The following is a 25,976-nucleotide window of genomic DNA, read 5'->3' on the forward strand; positions in this document are numbered from 1 at the left end:
GAACTACTTCAGCAGTGCATAGATTCCAATGGAGGACATTATTTTGGCAAATGTTATATTCAAAAATCTGGTGTGGCGCACTCACACAACTTTCCTTGCCGTTATGAGAATTAATCACCTGACGCTAGTGTTGTCGCGCATCTCAAGTCTACTTATAAACAAAGATCTGAGCCAGCTGGTGACAGGACAATAACGCTGGAGACATACGAGGTCTGCTATCTCTTCATAGTGAATCATTTAATAGAATCAACAGTTACCAACAGTTTGCAATTGGATAATCACATTTTCTGGAATTTCGAGCTTATTTTTAATTTTAGGTGAAATGTTACTAGACATCAATTGTAGAGATTTTCATGCTCAATCTTTTCCACTCATTTTTTTTTGTTAAAATTGTATCTGAAGCCTGATAATTGGGAATCTAAAATCAAACTTTGCATAGATGGGGCGGAGCTCCTGAAATTTTTACAGATATGGGACTTGTGACAGTTGATAGAACTTATAAATTTCTATTCTAGGTATAAATTTGATCAAAATCGTTGGAGCCGTTTTCGAGAAAATCGCGAAAAACCCTGTTTTTGACAACATTTTTGCCATTTAGCCGCCATCTTGAATTGCATTTGATTGAAATTGTTCGTGTCGGATCCTTATAGTGTAAGGACCTTAAGTTCCAAATTTCAAGTCATTCCATTAATTGGGAGATGAGATATCGTGTACACAGACGCACTTACACTCATACACACACACACACACACACACATACAGACCAATACCCAAAAACCACTTTTTTGGACTCAGGGGACCTTGAAACGTATAGAAATTTAGAAATTGGGGTACCTTAATTTTTTTCGGAAAGCAATACTTTCCTTACCGTACCTATGGTAATAGGGCAAGGAAAGTAAAAATTGATTGTTTCACTTATTGTAAAGTAAATGGCTACCTTTTTTCTATACATTTATAACCATTATTAATATTACTTTTTTAAAGAGTTACTTATTTAAATCTTCCCGTATCACTGGCTAACCCTGTACAATAATATTTTGAATATAATACAGAATAGTTTTGTTGAAAATTCACCATTTGATAAATGGATAAATTAAAAACCATAAGAGTTACTGATCCACAAATCATTCTCTTTTTATTGTAACAAATTCAAGAATATATAAATACAAATAATGATTAACAGGTAAGAATAACTGAAAATTCCTAAAGACAAAAAATCATTCGACATTATACTAACACTCTAGAATACTTCTCACTTGTATAGTCAAGATTTTTTCACTGGTCAAGATGATCAATTTTTTGACTCGTCATCACTTAGATAGACCTCTTTTGTGAGCATGCCTCTCGTGAACACATTTTTTGGAGGTTCACCCAGTGTTTCAATACGATTGAAGCCATCTTCAACGCCCTTAGTCCATGCCAATTGTGTGAGAGCCTGCAAAATCATTGCATTAATACCGGTACTCATTCAAATCAATAATATATCGTTGAAAATTGTTCTATTGATTTAAAACTAATATTCAAGTACGAATCCATATTGGAAACTCCTCTTACCAATGAAAAAGGAATATCAAAAATTATTGTTTATTTATTCACACAAGCATTATTGTGTTGATAACTTCAATTGAATATAATTGTATAAAATATCCCTAATAAGAGTGATCTAGCAAGGTTTTTTCTTGAAAAATCACAAGTTCCATTTATGTTTTTCCGCCTTTCTATTATTGAACACTAGCAGGTAACCCGTGCTTCGCAAGGGTCTATTTTAAAACTTAAACTGAAAACTTGACGTAATGAAATCTAGAAGAATTGAAAATAAGCCTATAAGAATCCTCGGTTAATTAAGAACTTATATGCAACATTTCAAGTAAATCAGTCCAGTAGTTCAGACGTGATGATGCGTCAAACATAATTTTCCTATCCTTGACACGTGTATACGTGTATAAGCCAGCTCTTTCCTTCATTATAGTGTAGAAGATGGTAGAGATGGATAATATATATCAGTATCTTTGAATTAGAATAACTTTTGAAAGGTTTGAGATATCGATGTGCGGTTTTCACCATATTTTCTCTTGAAATCCTTTATCGAAATCATATATCATATGACCACCTTCCAATTCAAAAAACATGAAGTTGGATTCAAAATGGTGGTCAAATTTGGGTCGACAGAAAAACCTGTTTTTATTATTGCCGATGCAGCATAAAACTGTAGACGTTTATTTAGCACTTTGTCTCAAAAAACAAAATCTTGTGTAAGCATGATCTGATCAAATAAATAGTTGGTGTATCAGTGTGGATGTGCATATGGCTTGGGACGTCGTTCAGTTATAAATGTTATTAATTCTATTAATAAAATTTTTGTTTACTATTTGTTATTATATTCTTTAATTTTTATAAGTTAAGGAATTTTGAATTCTCAATTTGTTTTATTTCTACTTTTTTCATAATTCTCAATTTGTTTTATTTCTACTTTTTTCATAAGTATTTGAAATCTTTTCATTTTTGAATTAGGTGGTATTTTTGTTGTTTGTATTATTTATTATTGCATAAGTTCGTATTATTGTTATCATTATTTTTCTTTTTTCATTTGTATCTGTAATTTTTATTGTTAAGGAAACATATTTGGGGAAACCCGTTGTCTCCATTGTGAATAAATAAATAGATAAATAAATGAACTATTAATTGTGTGCAATAACGCATGCAATTAATAACTAAAATAAAATAGTATTGTCGAACTTTCTCTGCCGTGAACTTGGGCTGTCCTGTTGCCAGTATGTCTTGAAGGAGATTAGCTTTCGATGTTAACATTTTTGATACACCAACCCCAACAGCCATTAGCCGTTTTCACACTGATATCTCGCCGACACGACATACAGACAGGATTTGCTCTGATGGACAGTATAAGAGGAGGCTGCGGTTTATAACTGCGCGAGGTCTACTGTTCACAGAACTACTAGTCTGAACCGATTTTTTTTTTTTTTTTTTAGATAATTTCTTTGATGCAGCTGTTTCACATTCACCATATTATTATACAGAGGTTGTAAAAATAAAAATTTAATGAAAAAGACTAAGAAATTGTAAAAAAACCGCAGATTTATTGGTACTTAGAAAGACCGGTTTCGGTTATTACACCATTGTCAATCTCTGATAAACTAAAACTAATTAGAAGATTCTTCTTCTTCTAGTGCGTCTCCTATCGGAGGTTCGTTATCAGCACAGCAATCCGGATCTTATTCACTGCCGCTCGAAACAATTCTTTGCTGCTGCAGTCAAACCAATCCCTCAAATTTTTAAGCCAGGAAACACGTCGCCTTCCAACACTTATTTTTCCGCTGATTTTTCCTTCAACTATATCGTTTTATAATCTTTGTAATTACAAGATTAGCAGAATCTATACTAGTAGGCGAGTACTGCTATTGGTCAAGGGCATGAACGCCTGTCATTGGCCCAGCTAGACAGTCTCCTCCCACTCAACGGTGTCACAAAATGGCGGCTTAAGCAACAGACTCGCCATGATAACAAAATTTACTTTCAATACAAAAGAATAACCAAGAAAACAAGTGAAAGATAATAAAACAAATATGTCAATGGAGAAACTATTGACTAATGTATGCTTACAATGTTATGATAAAAATAAATAAATGAGCCATCATGATTTTGATATTGAGATCACTAAAATTAAACAGATAGCTGTCAGAAATGGGTATGAAGAAAGTATGGTGGATAGATTATTGAGTAAAATTAACAGACAAATTTCAATCAATTATAGCTTTTTAGGCTCGCTCAAACTGTGAGGAGAAGACTTGGATAACAATCCCATATTTAGGCGTTGTATCTGATAAGATAGGTAAGGAATTGAAGAGGAATGGATGATTTCATGTTGCTTTCAAGAACAAACCGATTTTAAATATTCTATTTAACTGGAGTAAAGACAAAATTGATATTTGGGATAAAAGTGGGGTGTACAAACTTAAATGTGGTGATTGTAATGCTTGTTATGTGTGTCATACAGGTAGAAGTTTCAAAAGTAGAATTAAAGAACACATCAGAGATTGGAATAAACAAAATGGGGAATCTAACTTTGCAGAACATTTGATAACAAATAATCATAAGTTCAATGTTGAGTTTCTGCATGTTAATAACAAAGGCAGATCTCTGAATATTCTAAAGGCTTTAGAAATAACAAGAGTACTTAAAAGAAATTTCCCAGTATAGTTTATATGACCAGATTCATTTCAACCAATACAACACTACGAATTTAGTTTTATCATAACATTGTAAGCATACATTAGTCAATAGTTTTTCCATTTAAATATTTGTTTTATTATCTTTTCACTTGTTTTCTTGGTTCTTCTTTTATTCTGAAAGTAATATTTGTCATCATGGCGAGTCTGTTGTTTAAGCCGCCATTTTGTGACACCGTTGAGTGGGAGGAGACTGTCTAGCTGGGCCAATGGCAGGCGTTCATGCCCTTGACCAATAGCAGTACTCGCCTACTTATATAAATTCTGCTGCTCTTGTATTTAGTTTTAGTTTATCAGAGATTGACAATGGTGTAATAACCGAAACCGGTCTTTCTAAGTATCAATAAATCTGTGGTTTTTTGACAATTTTTCAGTCTTTTTCATTTAATATGAATAATTCAACTTCTCAACTACACAAAAAGTAGAAATAAAAATATGTATTTATTATCAAAACAATACTATTATTATATTAATAATAATAATAATAATAATAAATATTATTATTATTAAAAATATTTATCAATTATCAATACAATATTATTGAGGTTAAGTGGGATTAGGTAGAAAGCAATAATAGAACAGCTGTTTTTTTTTTAATTTCTATCATAAATCATTTATGATTTGGTGAATTTAAATGAAAATTGAACATTAATTATGAACAATCTAGAAGAAAAATTGAAATTTAGGCTTCAAGGTGCACGAGATTGATATTTTTAGAATCTATGTGCAAAATTTGGAGATCTAAATCATTCTCGTTTTTCCGGTATGCAATCCACAAGTTGACATGTTTTGATACGAAAAAATTAACACACGAACAAATACATCTCTACTCTCTCTTATATAGATTGAACTTCATCATGTATGATATATCATAATCGAATTAACTTTAGAATAAATAGTCCAGGCAATTAATGTTCAAAAAAGGGTATAGAGGGAAAAGTTGAGAAGACAATTTTTGACCCCGCAGTTCTGTTTAGGGTAGTAAGGAGGTAAACATATCAAAAGTCCCCACCCCTACCCCCTGTGCTAAGATGGTGGGGGTGGTTTAAAGGTACCGTTTTTTGGTTTCTCGTATAAAACCAAAAACTATGTATCCTAAGGACTTGACTGTCATATAACAAATTAAAGCGTACATACTTTCCTACAATATTCATCCAACAACTTTTTATATCTCCTCTAGTTTTCGAGATATCTGCTCTTTAAGGTGTGACAGTTTTGAAAAAACACGTTTGCCTCCATTTTTTTCCAATTTATGCTCTTATAACTTTTTATAAATCGATCTTTTTAAAATGATGTATTATTTCACTATTCCAAGTTGTTCTCTCATTGTTATATCAGCTTCAATGTGGGGGGTGAAATTTTCATTGCTGCAACAATTGATCGTTTGACAATGACATTTGAATGGGGTGTCTGTGACACAACTTCTGACTTTGCAGCTTGATTTGGACTAGTTAGTAGGTGAACGTAGCAAAAATGCGCATCTTTATCCCCTGTGTTGAAAGTGTGGAAACACTGAGTTGACACTTGTCGCAGCAATGAAAATTGCACCCCCTACATTAAAGCTGCTATAACAATGAAAGGGAAACTTGAATAGTGAAATAATACATCATTTTGACGAGATTCAAACGGGGGAAACTTCTGGCTTTGAAAAAAGAACTGTCAAAAATGGTGCCGGACATTGATGTACACCTCGGTTTCGACTTCCTAAAAATCGAGGGGACTCACTTCCACTGGTCGACGGATAACAAGTTGATGGCGGGGGCGGAGGATGGCGTCGAAAAACTCAAATCAATGCTACATGTGGATATGAGTCGCTTTCTAGCGGGTCTAGCGGAGCAGCCAGCCAACTAGGGGAACTCCCACTGCGCGTCTGCTGTTCGAGGAGCCGAATGTGCAGTCTGTAGTTGTGAGAGAAAGAGATGAACACCTTAAGTTGTTATATTACAATGTGTGTGGTTTGAAAGACAAGGTGAGAAATTTTAATTTTGTAAATTTTTTAAAAGATTATGATATCATTTCTATTTCTGAAACACACATAGTGCAAGAAGATGTAGAGTGGATAGGTGATTATTTCATTGATTTTGAACTGGCCTGGTGTTATGCAAAGAAAAACTCTCACTTTGGTCGTGCTAGTGGGGGTTTGCTATTAGGTATTAATAAAAATTCAGCATTTAAAGAAAAACTTTGTTTTAGAAATATTGATAATGTGAGTGTAATTGTTGTAAAATTGTATAATTCCGTTTGCTTGAATGTATTGCCAGTGTACATTAACTGTAATAATTGGGAGAGAGAATTTTATGAAATGAATAATTTACTGTTGCAAAACGCAGATGAGGGATTCTTGGTTTTGGGGGATAAGAACGTGAGAATAGGTACAGAGCAGAGATTATCGAGTAAGATGAGCCAATATGTGTCGGATAGATTGTTAAATAATAGAAATTCCAAAGATAAAACAGTCAATAATAAAGGCCGGCGTTACTTGGAAATGTGTTCAGAATTAGGATTTATTATACTAAATGGTAGAATGAATAGCGATCTAGAAGGGGAGATGACTTTTGTGGGAGCAATGGGTGACTCTGTGAACGATATAGCAGCAATTAGTATGGAGTATTTCAATTACGCATTGGATTTCAAAGTCGTCTCCCAGTCATTTTCTGATCACTTTCCAATCGAAGTTATATTAGACGTAGGTAAGAAGCCAGGTGATAATTATCAGTGTTTACCTCTATTGCCAAAACTGTCTTGGAATAAGTCTATTTCTGAAAAATATAAAGATAAGATAACAGTACGAGTAAATAATGATTTATTGTTGAATGAAAATGTCGAGAAGGCATGTCAAGATTTGTCAGAGTGTATTCGAAGTGTAGCTAAATCTCTGGGATCCGTTCGAAGCTTAGATAGGTACAGACAAAAACAAGCATGGTTCGATAATGAGTGTTGGAAAGCCCGAAATAAGGTCTTATCTTTTCTAAATCTGTACCGCCGTATCAGTAATGATCACACCCGGCTATTATACTTAGTTGAAAGAAATGATTACAAAAAAATGTGTAACGAGAAGAGGAAGAGTTATCAAAAGGCTCTCCTGAATAATATTTCCTCGGCCCAAAACCCAAAAGATTTTTGGCATGCTCTAAATAAATTTAAAATTAGATCAAAAATTGTTAATAATTCAATAAATCCACGTGAATGGGTAGAGTATTTCCGTCGACTATTAAATCCTGAAATGTTAGCATTGTCTTGTTTATATGCGGAACCCTATATTTATAATGATAAATTAGATAGTGACTTCAGTCTGGATGAGTTGAATATAGTTTTAAAATCAGTAAAAAATAACAAAGCGCCAGGAGAAGATCAAATTCCCTTTGAGTTCTATAAGAATGCGCCGCCCAATATGCTAGATAGATTACTGAATATTTACAATACAATATTTACAATAGGTAGGGTCCCAAGTAGTTTCAAGTCTTCCATTATTTTTCCGATTTTTAAAAAAGGTGAGAGCAACGTAGTAGGTAATTACAGAGGTATCAGTTTTTTAACAGCATTCTTCAAAATTTTTGCAGGGTTAATACTAAATAGACTTAATCACTGGGTGGAGGAAAATAACGTACTAAACGAGTTTCAGGCGGGATTTCGTAGGGGATACTCTACTATTGATAATATATTTTCCTTAACATCTATCGCTAGTCTTCAGTTAGCTAAAAAAAGAGGCAAATTATACTGTTTTTTCGTGGATTATTCAGCCGCATTTGACTCAATAGACAGAAAATCTCTATTATATAAGCTTAGTAATATGGGCCTCTCAACAAAAATGTTGGCTATTTTGAGAGCGTTAAATGAGGATACTTCTGCTAGAGTATGGTGCACTCAACGGTCTGGAGAGGGTGGTCTCTCACAACGTTTTCAAACTAAATCAGGATTGAGACAGGGCTGCTTAATGAGTCCCTTGCTATTTTCTTTGTTTTTAAATGATTTAAATGATGAACTGGGTGGAGGACTATTGATAAATGGTAAGAGGATTCGGGTCTTATTGTACGCTGATGACATAGCTTTGATTTCTGACTCTCCAGTAGGGCTTCAGTACATGATAAATAATTTAGAAAGGTACTGTGAAATGTGGAATTTAAAAGTAAATCTAGATAAGTCAAAAATAATGGTCTTTAGGAATGGAGGAAAACTAGCTGGGTGTGAGAAATGGACATTTAAAAATGAGCAGATTGAATGTGTAAATAGATACAAATATTTGGGGGTAGTTCTTACACCAACATTGAATTTTGAAGCTCATTTGAAAGAAAAATCAGATAAGGCTAAACTTGCGGTGAATTTGGCCTGGAGAGGTCTTTTAAATAGTGATAATATAGATTTCACAGCTAAATGTAAATGGTTCAAAGCTTGCGCAAGGGCAGTTCTGTGTTACGGAGCTCAAGTATGGGGCTACAGACAGTATGATACTGTAGAAAAATTTCAGAGATTTTTCATTAAGAAAGTGTTCTCGCTTCCTATAAACACCCCAAACTACATGTTGTTTATTGAGACAGAACTGTCACCTCTTTTTGAGTACTGTCTCAGGTTGCATTACAACTATATTACAAAAGTTATGGAAATGAAAGAAGGTCGACTTCCAAGATTTCTAGTGGAAGAAGTAATAAAAAAGAGAGTCTTCTGGTTTAAAGATTGGAGAAAATTGTGTAATGATATAGGGATAAGTTATAATGACAATATTAATTGGAGTAATAAATTTAAGAAAACTCTCTCAGGCTTGGGCATAATTCACAGGGATAAATTCTTACAGGACGCACAAGCAGGCCATTTCCATTCATTGTATAGATCATTGAACCTACAACTGGGTGAGAACAATTACATAAAGAGGAATAATTGTGATTTGTGGGTGATGAGATGGGTGTTTAAAGCGAGAGGCGAGCTGATCGATTTGAACTATAAGCCATGGGTGTCAGATAGGAACTATACTTGTTCAATGTGTAATTTAAAAGAAATTGAGAACGTTTTCCACTTTGTTGGGCGATGCCCATGTTTGAAGGAATGGAGAATTAAATGGTTAGGGGCGGCGGTACTCTCTAGAGAAGTATTTATGTCTTATATGAATGGCCTAGATTGGAAGAGATTAGCTTCTTATTGTAGGGACGCTTGGAGATATAGGCGAGAACTAGTGCAGGATTTCAACTGGTAGGGTATTTTTGTCATGCTCTGGGGAAAAATATTTATCTACAATAGGTCAAATTCATGAGTCCTCTACCTTCCAGAGGTTTTATTTGAGAGCAAACAAACTGTTGAATTTAGTTTAACAAAATAAAGTAAAAGTTAGATTTTATTTGTTAGAATAAGTTCAGTGCTAGCATTATTTGAAATTTATTATTTTTCTTATTGTTTTATTTCTCGAGGTATTTTATGCTTTTTTTCTCAGATTTTTGTTGTGTTTTCGATTATTACAAGTTATAGTTATCTCTATTGCTTGATATTGATTTATTTTCATTGTTATTGTCACTAGTTTCAACATTTTACCGACTTTCCGGCTGACGATCAAAAAGTATCAAGCCGTAAATGTGTGTTACAAATTTCATTGCATTGTATGAAAATACTGTTCAATAAAGCATTTTTTCTTCTTCTTCTTCTTCATTTTGACGAGAATTTGATGCTCTACAAACCTACGATGATTAATTATTTTCGTACTGCATGCATTACTATGAACAAACAAGATCATCTGAGAAGCATTGTAAAATCAGCTGGATGGCCATATGGAGCCATACCGAGTTTCAAAGCTTCATCATAAAATAATACAATTGGAATTGAAATTTTAATATTGATGTTTAAATGGTGAAAAGTGGTCATGCATGCAGTACGAAAAGAATTTATTTCTTTGTTATTCTTCGACCAGTCTTAATGAATAAGACATCCTTGACATCTTGATAAAATTTGCTAACTTTTTTGTCTCTTGTAATTTTTTGTAGAGTGAACGGTTTTCGTGGAATTTGCAATCAGAAATTTAAAATGGCAGTCATTTTGAAAATTTACATCTAAAATTTTATTTTTTAAAGTTGAGTCTTTATAGCATAAATATTCATGCCAAATTTCAGATCAATACAACATTTCGTTCTCGAGATAAAAATTCCTAAGTGAAAAAACAAAATGGCAGCTATAAGGATAACCGCTGAGTTTTGGATACTTCAAATACGACATTTTTGTAGTCTCCCTATCATCCAGGAACAATACCCTAAAATGTTCGACACTAATTCCGAAACACTCTTTATAATCCGATTCTATATTTCTAACTCATTTAAGGTAAAGCCTAATTCACACCAAGCTATCCTATAAGCTGCTGCCAAAATGGCTGTTTACATACTTGCACTGTTTCTGTAGCAGCTAAAATTAATTATTTTGTAGCTTGATGTGACTCAGGCACTACAAGAAACTGTTTCTCTTGTCTAGGAAATATGATTGTTTTTCAGTATTATTTTCCTACAGTGCTACAGCAATAATTCTCTGGTGACATGAAATCACAATCATACCTCAAAAGTAAGATAAAATAATGTTATGGTCGTGCAATGTTTGTTTACAACACAGACGAAACTAGTGTAGTTTCAGAACTCGCCACAAAATTCGCAACGCGAAAAAGCGCTGCAAATGCTGCATGTAGCAAAAGTTGCTAATATTTCGCAACGCATCGGTTTGCCCAGTACATACACCGCAATGGTATTAAATTTCCGCACGCCAAGATCTCAGAATTGAATTCGCAAAGCATCAAAACTTCGCAACATATTCGCGTCAGTGTGCGCCTGCTATAATATGATATTTTACTAAATATAAAAAACTTGGTTTTGGCAGGGAAATGACAAGAAATACCTTGAATGTCCGAGGTTCCCATGCAGCTAGTTCAGAGAGAGTTTTTTGACTGAGAAGTACATCTGATCTGATAAGTCCCTTCTGGAGCACTGGAAACGGCACTCCATGTTCTTCACTGCCAGCTGTTACTCGTTGAAGCCACAGCTAAAATAACAATAATTACTTTTCAATCACAGTTTTTATCTCTTACTATGAATAGTAGTGATAAAAGTCGTGTTCAGGGATAATAAAATGAGTAATACATGTTTAGAGAATAGAGTTATCAATGATATTAAAGCAATAAGTTTCTTCTACTTGGATGTGGTTTCTATCAGGTCACTTTCCATCTCATACGAAAAAGCAACAATAGTTTCTTCGTTGGAATCGATTAATACAAAAGTAAAAATAATAAATAATGTGCCTAAAAAAATCATAAACAGTGAATAATTGGATATTTATCTACTTTTTGAATGTAGTCACCACAATACATTCACAAAATGCATCCACAGATATGTTGGATAGATTTGATAGTGGTTGGTTTGAAATAAACACAAAAGAATAAATTTAATTAAATTAAATTCAACAAAAATTAATACCACTCTAGAAGTTTGAGTTGAAAAAGTTATATATTTCTGGTTTACATAAGAGATGTTGATTAATAATGGGCCATATGAATAAAGTTGAGCATTTGCTTATACTTCTAAAATATGGAGCATTTGCTTCATTTTCTATGAATAAACGTGAGCAAAACCTTTTGCTCATGCTCATAAAAAATAATTTTAGCATTTGCTCAAAAGTAAAAGCTTATACTCAAAATTGTATGAATAAACTAGAGCATTTGCTCAACTTTTGAAGCAAATGCTTCAAAAAAGGTGAGTCTAGTCTAGAGCAGCTAATCACCTTTTGCTCATAGTAAAATGGCTCAATTTAATTCGTATGAGGAAGAGGAAACTATACCAGATACGATCACAACCAATAGTTGAGAACTATAAAACTCTTTTTATATTCAACCATGATATATATCACCATTATTCCTACAAAAGAATAAATACAAAAGATTGATATAAAGATAGCCATCACAAAATAGGAAATAGGCATTTAAGAAGATGAAAGTGAAGACGATTATAAGAAGACTATTAATATTATAAGAATATGCTGAAGATTATTATAGAGATGACATTTTTTCACGCTATTATTTCAAAATTCTAAACTCAACTAACCTAAAACTCAATTCATAAAAATAGAAAACAGAACAGGCGACTCAAACACAAGCGGTGCCTCCTACTTGCATATTTAGCGCTTCCGTGAGCTATAAAAACAAAGTAAGGCCAGAAAAGCGAATCACCTGATGAAAATTTTTAAAATACGTGAGCATTTGCTACAGAGTTCAGGAGCATATTAAGGTAAGAGGATAAGGTAAAACTTATTCATATAAAAATGAGCAAATGCTAATGCTTCTACCTAATGCTCATGAGCAAAACCTTATGCTCCATGCTCATGAGCATATGCTTTGGTTTTATTCATATGGCCCATTATATCTCAAATATTTTTAATTCCAATTTGAATTAAATAAATAAATTTATTTCCTTTAAAAAATACAATCAAGCAATTAAAACATAAAAAGTACAAAATATCTACAATACAATAGGCTTATGAAAAATATGAAATTTAATTCTATTGGAAATTAACCTACTCAACTATGGGAAACCCATGTACTAGAGTAGGTGTTAGTAGTAGTAATAGATTCTGGGTGGGGATGCAAACTGCAAATACGTTGGGTAAGTGAGCTCACATATTGTTTGAGATTATGTTTTCTATATGATGTTTTCCAGATGAAATAATCCAGTTCTTATCGGCAGTTTTGAATCTTCTTGGGTTTTCTATTGACTTGATTTGTGCAGGAAGTAGATTGTGGAGTTTTGGTGGTTGAAGTGTCATTGATATATTGCCTTCCTAGCCACGTTCGTAATAAGAAGGTTTCTGTTTCTTGTGTTATGACTGTGGTTCCTTTGTTGAAAGCTTTCTGGGTTTTTGTGTAGTCTGCAAATTATTTCCAATGAGTAGAGTTGTCTTACACCAAACTCATTGTAGAGCTGGTCTGACGGATAACGAGGTGGCCTCTGCTTGATGATCTTCATTATTAGTTTTTTTCAATTTTAAGAGGGGGTCAAGGTGCACGAAGTTTCTTCCCCCCATCCTACAATCCCATAGGTAAGCAGAGACTGAACTAAGGAATAGTAGACCATCTTCATGCAATTCTCATCAATCAATGTTCTCAGCATTTAAACTTGTAAATGGTCTTTCTCAGCTTCTTGCAGAGGTTATCTATATGATGGTCCCACCGTAGAAAAGAATCCAGAATCCATTGAAGTCCCCTACAACTACATGGGAATGTTGACTTGATCCCTCGAGCAGATGTCTCATACCGTTGATGAATTTCATCAAATCTGGGTTGGAAGATGACCTATATTTTGCAGTAATGACAAATATACTTCCTTGAGTTTCGAGGCGGAGATTCAAACAGTTGGCGTGTCGAATTTCTGGTTCCTCAACTTCAACGTTAATATCAGTTTTAACGTATACAATTACTCCATCATTCTGTAGATGATTCTTCTCTGTTGCATATAGAATGTAGTTACTTATTATGCGTGGAGTTGTATTGCGAGAAATCCAGCATTCTGTTAATACAATTACATCAAAGTCACACTGTAAGTCCTCTAATTGGATCAGGAACTCGTCAACATTCTTGTTGAAACTTCTGATATTGAAACTAATTATTCTCAGGTTGAACTGCTTCAAGCAATCAAACACATATTTAGGCTCCAGAATTGCAATATCATTTATATCTTCTACGTCAAGCTCTTATACCAGATTATTCATCAATTTTACAATGTTTAGTATTGGCTTCTCCTTCTAAGTTTTTTCTGTTCCATACCATAAGCTCTTTTTCTGTCCTGTACTGCATCATTGTAGCCTGTTGTAAGATATCTGAAGCTTTCTGTATGCCTGGATATTGCGACAATAGCGTGTGATACACTGTTATAAATTTTATTGTCTCTTGTGTCAAATCCTCACTAACACTACATCCTTATGTGAGCCCCTGCGCTTCGTGAATTGTATTAATTCTTTGGGACTTATATTTTTTCATGCCATCAGTGAGAATTTTCTTCTCCTTTTGTGTAAATGTAAGGATTAGAGTATCTTCCTTCAGCTGAAGAGTTTCGCCGTTTTTGAATGTTGGAAGTATTGATCTTACTTGGGCGTTCTTTGTGCTGATTCCTGGGTAGAATGATTCAAGTGCAAAACAGACCATCCACTGGACACCGCTTAGTTACTGTTATATATTCTTCCGGCTCACAGAAATCTGAGATTTTGTTCCACTTGGTAATTACTTGTGATCTCTCTATATATGGAATCTGGTTAGAGTCACCCAAAACTATTATTTCCACTGCTCCAATTAATTCTGCAATAAAGCCAATGTAATATTTAATGTAATATTCATATTTCTTGCCTGTATTATTAATAATATATGATGCCACTGTCCTGTAGTCTGTTCTAAGCTGGATAGGTGTGTTATGACTGGCGTATTGTGCTGAGACTGAATTTCTTATATCCTTTATGCTTGCTCTAGTTTGAGTTAAAACTGAATCTTTTCCTGGAGAGTGCTTTCCTATTATATACGTAGATTTTCCACAACCAGGCACTCCTTCTATCCAACTGATTTGTGGGAATCTGGGCTTGATGATGTGAATTTTATTTATTCTACTTATTAGCTCGCCATCTAGCATAAGCTCTGTATCTCTAGTGACTAATATGTTTTTTCAGTGGTTTTGAACTTATTCTCCTCTTCTAAGAATTCAACATATTTGCCTCTTCTTCTAGACTGTATCCCATTCGGTATAGAGTGTTTGTTTTGAATAGAAATTTTTTCATTACATTATCAAATATGTTCATATCTTTTCACTCTATCAATTGCTCTACTTGACACGTCATCACATATACCATTGAGAAACCGATTGTAGATTTTAGCATTTTCGGCATCAGCCTTTTCAAGGAGGTTACGAAGGTCTATCATTGTATCTTTCGTACTTTGATACACCCTCGAAAAATCCAGCAGGATACTCTGTAGCATTAGTATCAGCATTACTGTAGTATCAGCATTACTCAGCATTAGTTGCTGTAGTATCAGCATTAGTATCAGCATTACTCTGTAGCATTATTATATTGACTTGGTATTTCTAAGTAATTGATATTTAGTAATTCCATGATTGTAAAATACAAAACTAAGGTCTTCATTCTCCAACAGAACTCAACATACTAATTGCCGGTATATCCTGAATTGCATTGTTGAAAATATCAATTCCTATCACCAAGGGGTAATTAACTAAACTCTAACTGTTCAGAAGAGGAAGTGTATTAATGAATCTCTGATCAGCTTGTTCGCTTGTTTCTATGATGAATACTTGACAATTAGATTTTCCAGAGAAAACTTTTATATACTCTGCTTCAGTGTTAGTAAGTTGTTGTCATTCATTCAAATCAATTTTCGAGCATTTTAGAAATTTTGAGAGCCCCTTAGAAAACAGCATGCTGTTGCCTTCCTTGCATGCAAAAGAAATAGCTAAATCTACATATTCTCCATAATTATTATAAACAAGATTAGTTCTACTTTTTGGGGTTTTTACAGTCATGCTAAAATTGTTCAATTTGTTAAGCATCTCACATATATTTCTACTAGGAGTATTATTAATATTATTTTGTGCTACAATAGAAACTTTTTGTTTACTGTAGCGTTGCACGGTATTGTGAAAAAAGTTTTTAATACCCATAGTCGGTCTTTTCAACTAGTTTCCTCAGTGCCTTTTCATATTCTGGACAGCTTTTGTCACTAACTTTGTGGTTTGATGGATTTTTTAGTTTTTTTTTTGCAATTAGCACATACTTCTTTTTTGTTTTTATTTGGACATGCCTTGATTTCATGACCAGTTTCCGCACAGTGGCTGCATGTGTTTTGTTGCTGATCACAGTGACGGCCAATATGATTTAATCCTTGGCAGCGGAAGCATCGACTAACAGACACGTAGTCCTTAACGTTGCTCGAAGTCCAATCTATATATACTTTCCTCATATTTTTGATCCTGTTCCTTATATCTGCTACACATTCCACCAACCAATTAACCTGATTTTTGTCTTTTGGACCAATCTTGAAGATTGGCTTGAATAAATTTTTCAATTGCTCGATCTGCATTGAATCTTGTAGATTTCTATTATAAACTTCGTTGACTACTTCTTCCTTACTCAGCTCGGCAGGGACATTATAAATTACTAATTTAGGTCGAATTTTATGTGGCTCACTTACCTCGAATTCAGCATTCCTTAGGGTCGACTCACTGAAAATTTTATTTTTGTCTACACTAGAGTCCATCATTAGAAACACTCCCCCACCCCGCACATTGATTTTTTTCACAATTTTTATTTTTTATTTTCAATGAGTTCTCATTAGAAAAAGTTTTTTTCACAATTTTTTCAGGTTTTCACTTATTTCTGTCTCTGTGCCCTGGATGTTCTTAGGTTTTAACAAAACAGTTTTTCCTTGGGTATTGGTCTGCTCCTTTGTTCACTCATCTTCTCGGCAGTTACTCCTGGCTTCTTTTCTTCCTTCTTCTTGAGTAGTTGAACCGTTTCGGCGTAGGTTGGCTTATTCTGGATTGGTGTTGAAATTGAGAGGTTTGATGTTAGCTTCTCAATTTTTTCCTCAATCTTACTGAGTCTCGCATCTATTCTCGTTTTATCAGCTGCTGCTTCACTGCTCTCACTGGTTTTTCGTGCCATGATTTTCAATTCAATACACAGCTCCAGAAAATCCTCGTAGTCGGCCTTACATATTCTCAAATAGTTTTGAGCCCCACACCTTGAAGATAATTGCAATTTCTCAAGTCCATTATATCTATCACTCGACTCCATTTGTCCTGAATTATTTATATTTTCACTTTCTTCAAACTCCGATGCTAAAAATTGTGATAGTTTTTCTGGTGATCCCATTTCATATCGAAATCACCGTTCCGAGCGTTGACCCAGTTTCACGAATCATTAACGAATACTATTTCACTAACGAAAATTTTGTACACTCACGCAAAATTTTGCTGACTGAACTAAAGACTACGACTAACAATGAAAACGATGTTCACTCTACGACTGCTGAGCTACTACTTGTTGCTTACGTATAGGAGAGCCAAAGCCCATGTCCAGCCACAACTTATCAAACGTGGCGTCTAAATAAGGTTTAACCAATCTTTTAGTGAGTGTCCATCTGTTCTGAGTGAAACATTCAGTGGTTCCGCAAATAACAATATCAATTTTCAACCAGAAACTATCAGTGTACAATCTATCTACTTATGACAGGTTATGTCACTATTCTTCACATAATTTATATTTATGTAACTACACAGGTCTAATATATTTTTATATAAGATTCAAGAAACTATTATTAATATTCAAGAATATTATATAATATTGAAGAAACCAACTCACATTTCTCATGTCCTGTTTCTTCAAATGACGTCCTTTGGTGGCATACTGCATAGCTCTATGGGCACCTCGAATTGCAAGAGAGTAGCAATTCCGCTTCCTATTAATAAAGTGCTGCAACAAGTATATAGATTACAAAAACTAGTCTACCAACAAGCGAAGGATGCATATTTATTTTTAAAAACTATATCAACTTAATGCATTTTTTTTCTATTAAAAATATGTAATAGCGCCTAGTTCATAACAGACAGGCCCTTTGAGCTCAAATAAAATAATAAAGGCCTAAATTATAAGATTTCAGATGATTTCTAATAACTTGAAACTCCTTAAATGAGTTCTTTAATTATTTGAGTTGGTATATTAATTACTCAGATGTTATTAGGACTCAGTAGAGTCCTAAAGGTGCGTACAGATATACGCGCCGCGAACATGAGCAATTCACTTTCAATCAGCTGATTATATCTGTATTTTTACAGAAACGGTAAGATAAAGATATAAAAAGCTTGGCATCAGCTGATTAAAAGTGAATTGTTCATGTTCGCGGCGCATAAATTTGTACGCACCTTTACATACTCGACTGTAAAGAGAACATATGAACTCTTTACAGTATAGTATGCTGTAATGAAAATCACATGTTTTCTTGTTCTGCAAACATCTGTTTACCGGCTTGATTTAATGCATGGAAAACAGCTGCAATTGAGTAAGTATGACAAAAAGCAAAGACCTTAAAGATGCATAGACTCACATGCAGCGCTAGTGTCGTACTTGAAATTGAAATCCGCCATTGAGGGGGTGTTGTACAGCTGTTTTGTACATAATATGATGCAGGAGTGTCACCATGTTTATTCGTTAAACCAGGTCATCAGTGAACCATGTTCTATCTCTTGGGTGAGAAGGGGATCAATACACTTATAAACACTTATACACTTAATCTTCACCAAGACCAGCGGAGCCGGATAGGTTGTATCAAAATAATAAGAATATAACTTTTCTTGAAGCTAGTTTTGAGAAAACACGAGTTATCAAGATGGCACGGTCATAAATACACTTAAAAAAACTCATGTAACCCATAGAAAGGGTTTTCTTTAAGCCAACACTTCAACTTAGCCTTGAATACTTGGGTATTCAAGGCTGTTAACTATCTAGGCAGCTTGTTAAAGATTTTTAGCGCCACAGTAGGAAATGAGTCTCTTGTCCTACACAGTCGGGAATAAGGCATGTCAATCATGCAACCATTCCAAGTGTTATGGCTATGTAAGTCTCTCCTCAGGTTGTACATGAAATATATTTTTTTAATGGTGAAAGTGATTTATTAATGATAATGTGCTCTAGGTAACATCAGTGATATTTAACAGAAATATGGAACTTAAATGTGGGATAAATTTTTATAATATATGCAAAGTGACCACATAAGATAGTGACTACATAAGATATACCGGTATCAGCTATCCTCTATAGAAGGCAGTGACAAGGTAGAGAATCGGCAACGCTGTTCTTTTATCTTTCTCCACTGTCATTATAACGTGGAGCTCACTATAGTCTCCCTGCATGCTGTACACATGGCGGCAAATGGTTGCTATCTGGCGATCTACCAATATAATATGAGCCTTAACCTCATTATTAGATCTTTAGGGCCGGATTCCGAGCTCAAGATTTAGCTAGGTTCTAGACCCTTAACAGCTGGAGTCAGAAAATTGGCTTTCCGAAACGGGGCGTAGTCATAGCTTTTTTATGGTAATCTTTACTTTCTCATTTCTATAATAATTATAGTCCATGTTTAAATTAAATTTCTAAAAACTAGAAAATTGAACACAAAACAAAATAAAGAGAAAATAGTGCAAAGTTTCAGCTATTTTGAATTATTTAGAATGACTATATTTCCTTGACGAAATAAAACATTCAAAAATATCGGGGCACCGAGCTTCGCTCGTTATTTATTTATAAACTATTGATAAACAGAACACAATTCTTTAAAATGATTGGGGAAGGACTAACAGGCACAGCCCAAAACTGTTTCTTCCCCGACTTTTGATTTATACACTACTAGCTTACCCGGCGAACTTCATACCGCCAAAAAGTCAATGTATCTCATGTCACACTTGACTTTATTTGGTGAATCATAAAATTTATCTGACAATCAATATTTTCATTCACATCTCAATACGGACTACATTTATGTGCTTAGTCATGCAGCATTTATTATTCCGAAAACATATTCTTCTCAAACCTTAAGATCTGTTGCATGGCGAGTGTTGTAGTTGTGAATCTCATCTCTTCTCATCAGTCTCTGAAGATTAGGCACACACAGATCGTCAACGGACGGACGGCACGCATCGGACGATTAGATTCGATCCATTGTTTTCAATTGTGCGCCTACCTTAACTCTGACATGGATCAAGGAGGACAGGATGTACTGACTGTGGTTGATGAGAATCTACAGATTTTTGAAGAGCGGCCTACAATAGTCCCTATGAACTGCGAATTTGTTTGCCTTCTATTGTAGCAGTAGCATCTCATGACTAGAAGTTACATGTACGCACAAGAGAAGTCCATATATGATGTGGCTGTGAAACATCGAATGATATGCTGAGACAAGATATTCCCTGCTAAAAATGTATCTCAGCTTCCTGACGAGGTATATCACTCTGGACAATCTCTTGCATACCTCAGCAACATGATAAAGCTTGTGGCTGAGCTCAGCCACCACCTCAGCTTGTTATCAATCCAGAAGCAGAGAAACCTCACAGGCTCAACCTACACTTCAGTCCTCTTGAGGAAACAGACCAGAAAGTTGTTTTTTCCTCATTTAGCTTCATCCTGTTCACAGTAAAACAGGTCTTGGCGACATTCAGTTGTTCAACTGACCTTCTCGCTGCTTTCTCCTCTAGCAGTCAGCGTGGTGTCATCCACAAAGAGAATGGAGTCCAGGCTGTCTGGAAAGTCATTCATTAGCAGGATGAAGAGCAGGTGACCCAACTCAGTACCCTGTGTCACACCGTGCACCACATCTCTGATGCCTGATGAGGCTCCCTCGAGTTAGACTAGCTGCCTCCTACCCCCCAAGTAGCTTTCAACAGTGTTTAATACTGTTCCTTGGACACCACACTTTTCAAGTTTCCCAACTAGAATACCATAGGCACATAGTCAAATGTCTTGCTCAAGTCACATAGGGCAAGTGAATCGCCACAATCAAATGCACTCTGAAACTTCTCAGTCAACGCTAGAGGAGCACTGGCTATTGAACGACCATTCACAGCTGTTTTGTACATATGATGCAGGAGTGTCACCATGTTTATTCGTTAAACCAGATCATCAGTGAACCATGTTCTATCTCTTGGATGAGAATGGGATCAATACACTTATACACTTAATCTTCTCCAAGACCAGCGGAGCCGGATAGGTTGTGTCAAAATAATAAGAATATAACTTTTCTTGAAGCTAGTTTTGAGTATACACTTGAGTTATCAAGATGGCACGGTCATAAATACACTTCAAAAAACTCATGTAACCCATAGAAAGGGGTTTCTTTAAGCCAACACTTTAACCTAGCCTTGAATACCTGGGTATTCAAGGCTGTTAACCATCTAGGCAGCTTGTTAAAGATTTTTAGCGCCACAGTAGGAAATGAGTCTCTTGTCCTACACAGTCGGGAATAAGGCATGTCAATCATGCAACCATTCCGAGTGTTATGGCTATGTAAGTCTCTCCTCAAGTTGTACATGTCAAAATTTACCTTGAAGTGTAGGGCACTTAAATAAATATAATAACTAAATACAGACATTATTCCAGTAGACTTGAAGAGCGGTCTGCAGTGTTCAAGGTAACCACTATAGTGAGGTCCACGTTATAATGACAGTATTTGATCAACTTTGGTTTTGCTATCCTTGTCTATCATTCGACAAAGCCGGTGGTACTATCCTTTTCTAGGTCCACAACGACGCCAATTATGTTTTTATAAATATAAATATGTGTTGTAGAAATATAATTAATTAATTCAGAGAATTGGCATCGCTATTCTTCTATTTTTATCCACTGCCATTATAACGTGGACCTCACTATAGAGGTGATGATGCGGACAGCTCTTTTCTGCATTATTAAAACTTTTTGTCAATCAGATGCATGACCCCAAAGCTGCAGCCCATAGCCCAGGTTGCTGTGGAAGAGGGCATAGTAGACAACAATCAAGTAGGGTCTACTCACCAGCTGTGTCAGCTTCCGTAGTAGATAAGTCACTCTTGCCAGCCTCTTAAACAGTACCTCAATGTGACAATTCCATTTGAGCTTATAGTCCATGCAACGAAGACATAATAGGGGAAGAAATTCATGTATAAGCCAAAATTGGTACAGTTGTAGGGGAAGGCTTCTTAAACAATATACTAAACCTCACAATGGTGGTATCAGCATCTCCGGTGGCAAAATTTGTTTCAATACTTGTTTCCATCATTTTCTCAATTAACATGTCGATCAGCCTTGTTTTGTTCTTTTCATTAGCTAGGAAATGCTCCTGTTGGACTGTGATGGTCGTATTTTCATGAAAGTTAATGTCAACCGAGGTTTTTGTGAGCCTTCTTCGCTTCTGCTCTGCTCGTTTTCTGCTGTTGACATCAGTGTAACCATCAAACACAATTTATTTATTTTATGTTATTGAGTTTTTTATTTTATTTTTCCCGCCTGACTGGTGAGAGGCGGGAGGTACTGGCGTGACTGCGCGGCGGCGGTGGTGGTGGGAGGTTAGCACGCCACTACGTTCCAGCAGTCTGCTCCCCCCTTCCACAGCCACACGATCTTGACTTTAAACCCTCCATACCTTCACTAGGATTACTCACACAAACCGGTATTGAAAACTCTACATAGTATTATTATTATTTGTAGTAGTATAAGTAGAATTTGTAACCATAAACTATAGTAATTTTGTACAATGATTATTTTCCCCTATTTTCTCCACTTTATATCTCCACTATTATTAATCCTATCAAAAAAGTGCATAGGACCTTTTTTGTAGAGAATTTTACGTAGTTTAATTTTACTAGTGACAACCTTTTTCCTGGAGGCCATAGTTTTTGAGTTATGTACAACAAAACGAGAAAATGCACCTTTAGACCCCCCTCCCACCCCTTAGCACCACCACAACCGGTCAGTACTTTTAGTATATTTGTTTAAGAAGCCTTCCCCTACAATTGTACCAATTTTGGCTTATACATTAATTTTTTCCCCTATTTGGCAGTTTTTTGTCTTCGTGGACTATTAGGATCGATGATAAATCCAAGGAGGGACACCCTGTGATGATCAGGGCTATGTTGCGCCAATGAACAGAGTAGTCTCTGAGTCTTGCCAATATTCAATTGGAGCTTATTTGTTTCCAGCCACATCCTAGCTTATCCAAACACAACTTCTGCCACCTGTAGAGGCTGAGTTGGATTCCGACAACTATAATCAGTTGTGTCATTTGCAAATTTTAGAGCCCTCCCTTCTAGGTTCAAGTCATTTATGGCAATCAAAAACAGCAAGGGACCCAAAACAGAGCCCTGTGGAACACCATATCTGATGGGCAATGCCTGGGACTAAGCTCCTCCCAGAGAAACGACCTGCCATCTGTTTTCAAGATAAGATTTTGCAGTCTGGAGAACAGCACCTCTAACACCATAGTGCTCCATCTTACCAACAACAATCTCATACGACACACAGTCAAAGGCCTTACTCAGGTCACACATGATCAGAGACACAGCATTTCTTTCCTCAAAGCCCCTCTGAACCTGCTCAACTAATTCTGTCACAACAGTCAATGTAGACTTGTTTCTTCTAAAACCATGCTGCAGATTGGAGAACAGCCTGTTGGACTTGAAGAATACTACAATTTGTTCCTTCACCACAGTCTCAAAGACCTTGGCAAATACTGGTACTATAGAAATAGGCCTGAAGCTATCAATGAGTGTAGGATCTCCTTTCTTGTGGACAGGAACTGCCTTGAAGGTCAATGACTTAAACTATGTATTTTCATAAGTCAAAGTTAGTAGCCACAGTGTCCAAACATGCAGATTTTTTGTAGGAAGTAGATTTGCAATAAATAGCTCATTTACTCGCAGCAGGTTTGTGATGGTGACATTCTATCTTCATGTGACCACCAAATGTATGTTAAAATCTCCACCAACCACTAATCTTGAATCCTGTCTGTTTATCAAAGTATTCAGGAGATCCTTCAGAAGCATAATAAATTGCTCAAGATCCATCTGGAGAACTATAATATAGTAATATATTAAATACTTATGGAGACCACAGTGATAGAGAGTTTAGTTAGCTTGATAGCTACAATTTTCATTGAAAACTCCACACAGATATCTTGAACATCCAGTACCTCGCACTTTATGCCTCTCTTCAAAAGAATTGCGGCTCCGCCATTTTTGTGGATGCTCCTTGATTAGGCTACCTCCTTGCTAGATCCAGTCCATAAATTTCCATAGAGATCCTTCTCTTTTCTCAACCAGTGCTCGGAAACACAAATAGGCTAGCGGGCTTTACTTTTCCTCCTCTTTCATTTAAAAAAATTGAGTCAATAATATCCTAATAACTCAGATAACTTGGGTAGCTCAGCGGCTAGACTTTTCCCCAAATGAATATTATCAAGTCAATTATAAGTAATAATTATTAATGAAAACTAAATACTTACGGCAGTCAATCTGAAAATTCTCCTTTTCCTCCAAAATTCATCCGGTCCTTTCATTTTATTGATATTAGCACGTATGAAGTGAGCTATTGATGTAAAAACCATTTTGATTAACTAAAAAATTTTAAAATATCCTAAAAATGTATAGGCCTACTTTTTATCCTAGAATAAATGGGTTTATTGATAGGTTATGTTATAAAGTGATGAGCTCCTGAGGCTGAGCCACAGTATACATACAGTACGGAAACTTGGCTATACCCTGACGCTAAAATCCGCCATCTTGTTAGGAAGCGCCGCATTGTAATAGCATTGATGGTAGGTTCGGATCACTTTAATGATCCGGATCAATTGATCTCATTCACTGCCACGAGCCAATCAGAAGACCAGGATTGGAACTTCCCAAGGTCACGTGACGTGTTTTGTATTGGGGTCATGTAAAAAGCATTGGTTAGATAGGCGTTTGATTACAAGTTTCCATTCTGTATCTATTCTGTGGCTGAGCTTTGATTCTTCGATATAATTCAGCTATCGATATATTGAAAATTGATACGATTTCTCTACTGACATTGGGCACGGTCTGGGAACACGAAAAAGTAGTCATTTGATTTAGATCCAGTCACAAAGTATAGCGAGGTCCACGATATAATGGTAGTGTGTGATTTGCAATGGTGTTGCTATCCTTGTCTATCATTCAACAAAGCAAGATGGCGCTTTCTCTTTCACGTTTTGCGATGTTGCCACATCGTTTATCAACAATGTAGAAATTCAACTAATTGACAAAATATTTAATCTCAATCATAAAAATTTATTATTACATCTTTAAAAAATATATTTCCTCCACCTACTGTCCAAATTACTTACTTTACCGTACTCCCTGAAACATAATACTGAAGTGTCACTTTTTCGCTCTCGGTAGTAAAAAACAGAAAAACTCCCTAGGGAGGAAAAGTGACTCCATTTAAATAACATTGGAAGCATCTCTATTTTGAAAACTTACATTGTAATAGGTAAGAAGGTCTAAGCTCAGTTGAGGAAGCATATAGAGTAGTCAGTCATTGAGCCAACTAAATTCAATAGGTACCTCAACCAGATTCGATCAACATAATTATGAATTTATAAATGTTTGTATGCTCAAATTATTATTACAAACTTCATATCACTATACTAAAAAAAAGTATGAATATTTTTTCATATTCCATGCTATTCAAAATACTAGCCAACGATAAATACCACCAACTTCATCATAGCTGTAGTTGTGGTGTGGCGGCCATTGTTGTTACAACTTTTGCCGACAGATAGCGCTGTCGGCGGAGAACTGTGATTACAAGCGAGCAGGTTCTGTTCACTTTTTAGATTATGTTGTAACATATTGTTTGGTCACGAACGTTTTTAAAAATTATTTTATTTGCAGTTTTTATAAAAATTTGGGTGGAGGAAAAATGTTGTGTATATCACGAGTGAAAATTGTTTTTTCTCCCTCAGGAAAATTGTAGCCTCCGGCTTTGCCTTGGGCTTCAAGTTTTTCCCTCAGGAAGAAAAACCAGCACTTTTTACCCTAGATATACAAATAACTATTTCTTGACAAATAAGATATGATTAACTATTTCCAACAATAATGAACAGTAAAATTCATCAGATATACCTGTATTAGCTGTTTGGGTGGCAAAGTTGAAATCTGGCAACCCTTTTCTCCTATCTTCCTACACTGC

General features: G+C 35.3%; 1 protein-coding gene across 1 annotated transcript; it reads right to left on the reverse strand.

Moving 5' to 3' along the window:
- Window positions 1–1,109: 1,109 nt before the first annotated feature.
- LOC111048079 (39S ribosomal protein L20, mitochondrial) lies at window positions 1,110–24,777 on the reverse strand. The gene is made up of 5 exons (XM_039424348.1): window positions 24,760–24,777; window positions 24,271–24,490; window positions 17,610–17,720; window positions 11,100–11,243; window positions 1,110–1,435 (listed from the first exon to the last, which is right to left on the reverse strand). The coding sequence occupies exons 2-5, from the start codon at window positions 24,370–24,372 to the stop codon at window positions 1,292–1,294; spliced, it is 501 nt and encodes a 166-aa protein (XP_039280282.1). The 5' UTR covers window positions 24,373–24,490; window positions 24,760–24,777; the 3' UTR covers window positions 1,110–1,291.
- Window positions 24,778–25,976: the final 1,199 nt, after the last annotated feature.

Source organism: Nilaparvata lugens, chromosome 3, assembly GCF_014356525.2.
Source record: "Nilaparvata lugens isolate BPH chromosome 3, ASM1435652v1, whole genome shotgun sequence".
Lineage (NCBI taxonomy): Eukaryota > Metazoa > Arthropoda > Insecta > Hemiptera > Delphacidae > Nilaparvata > Nilaparvata lugens.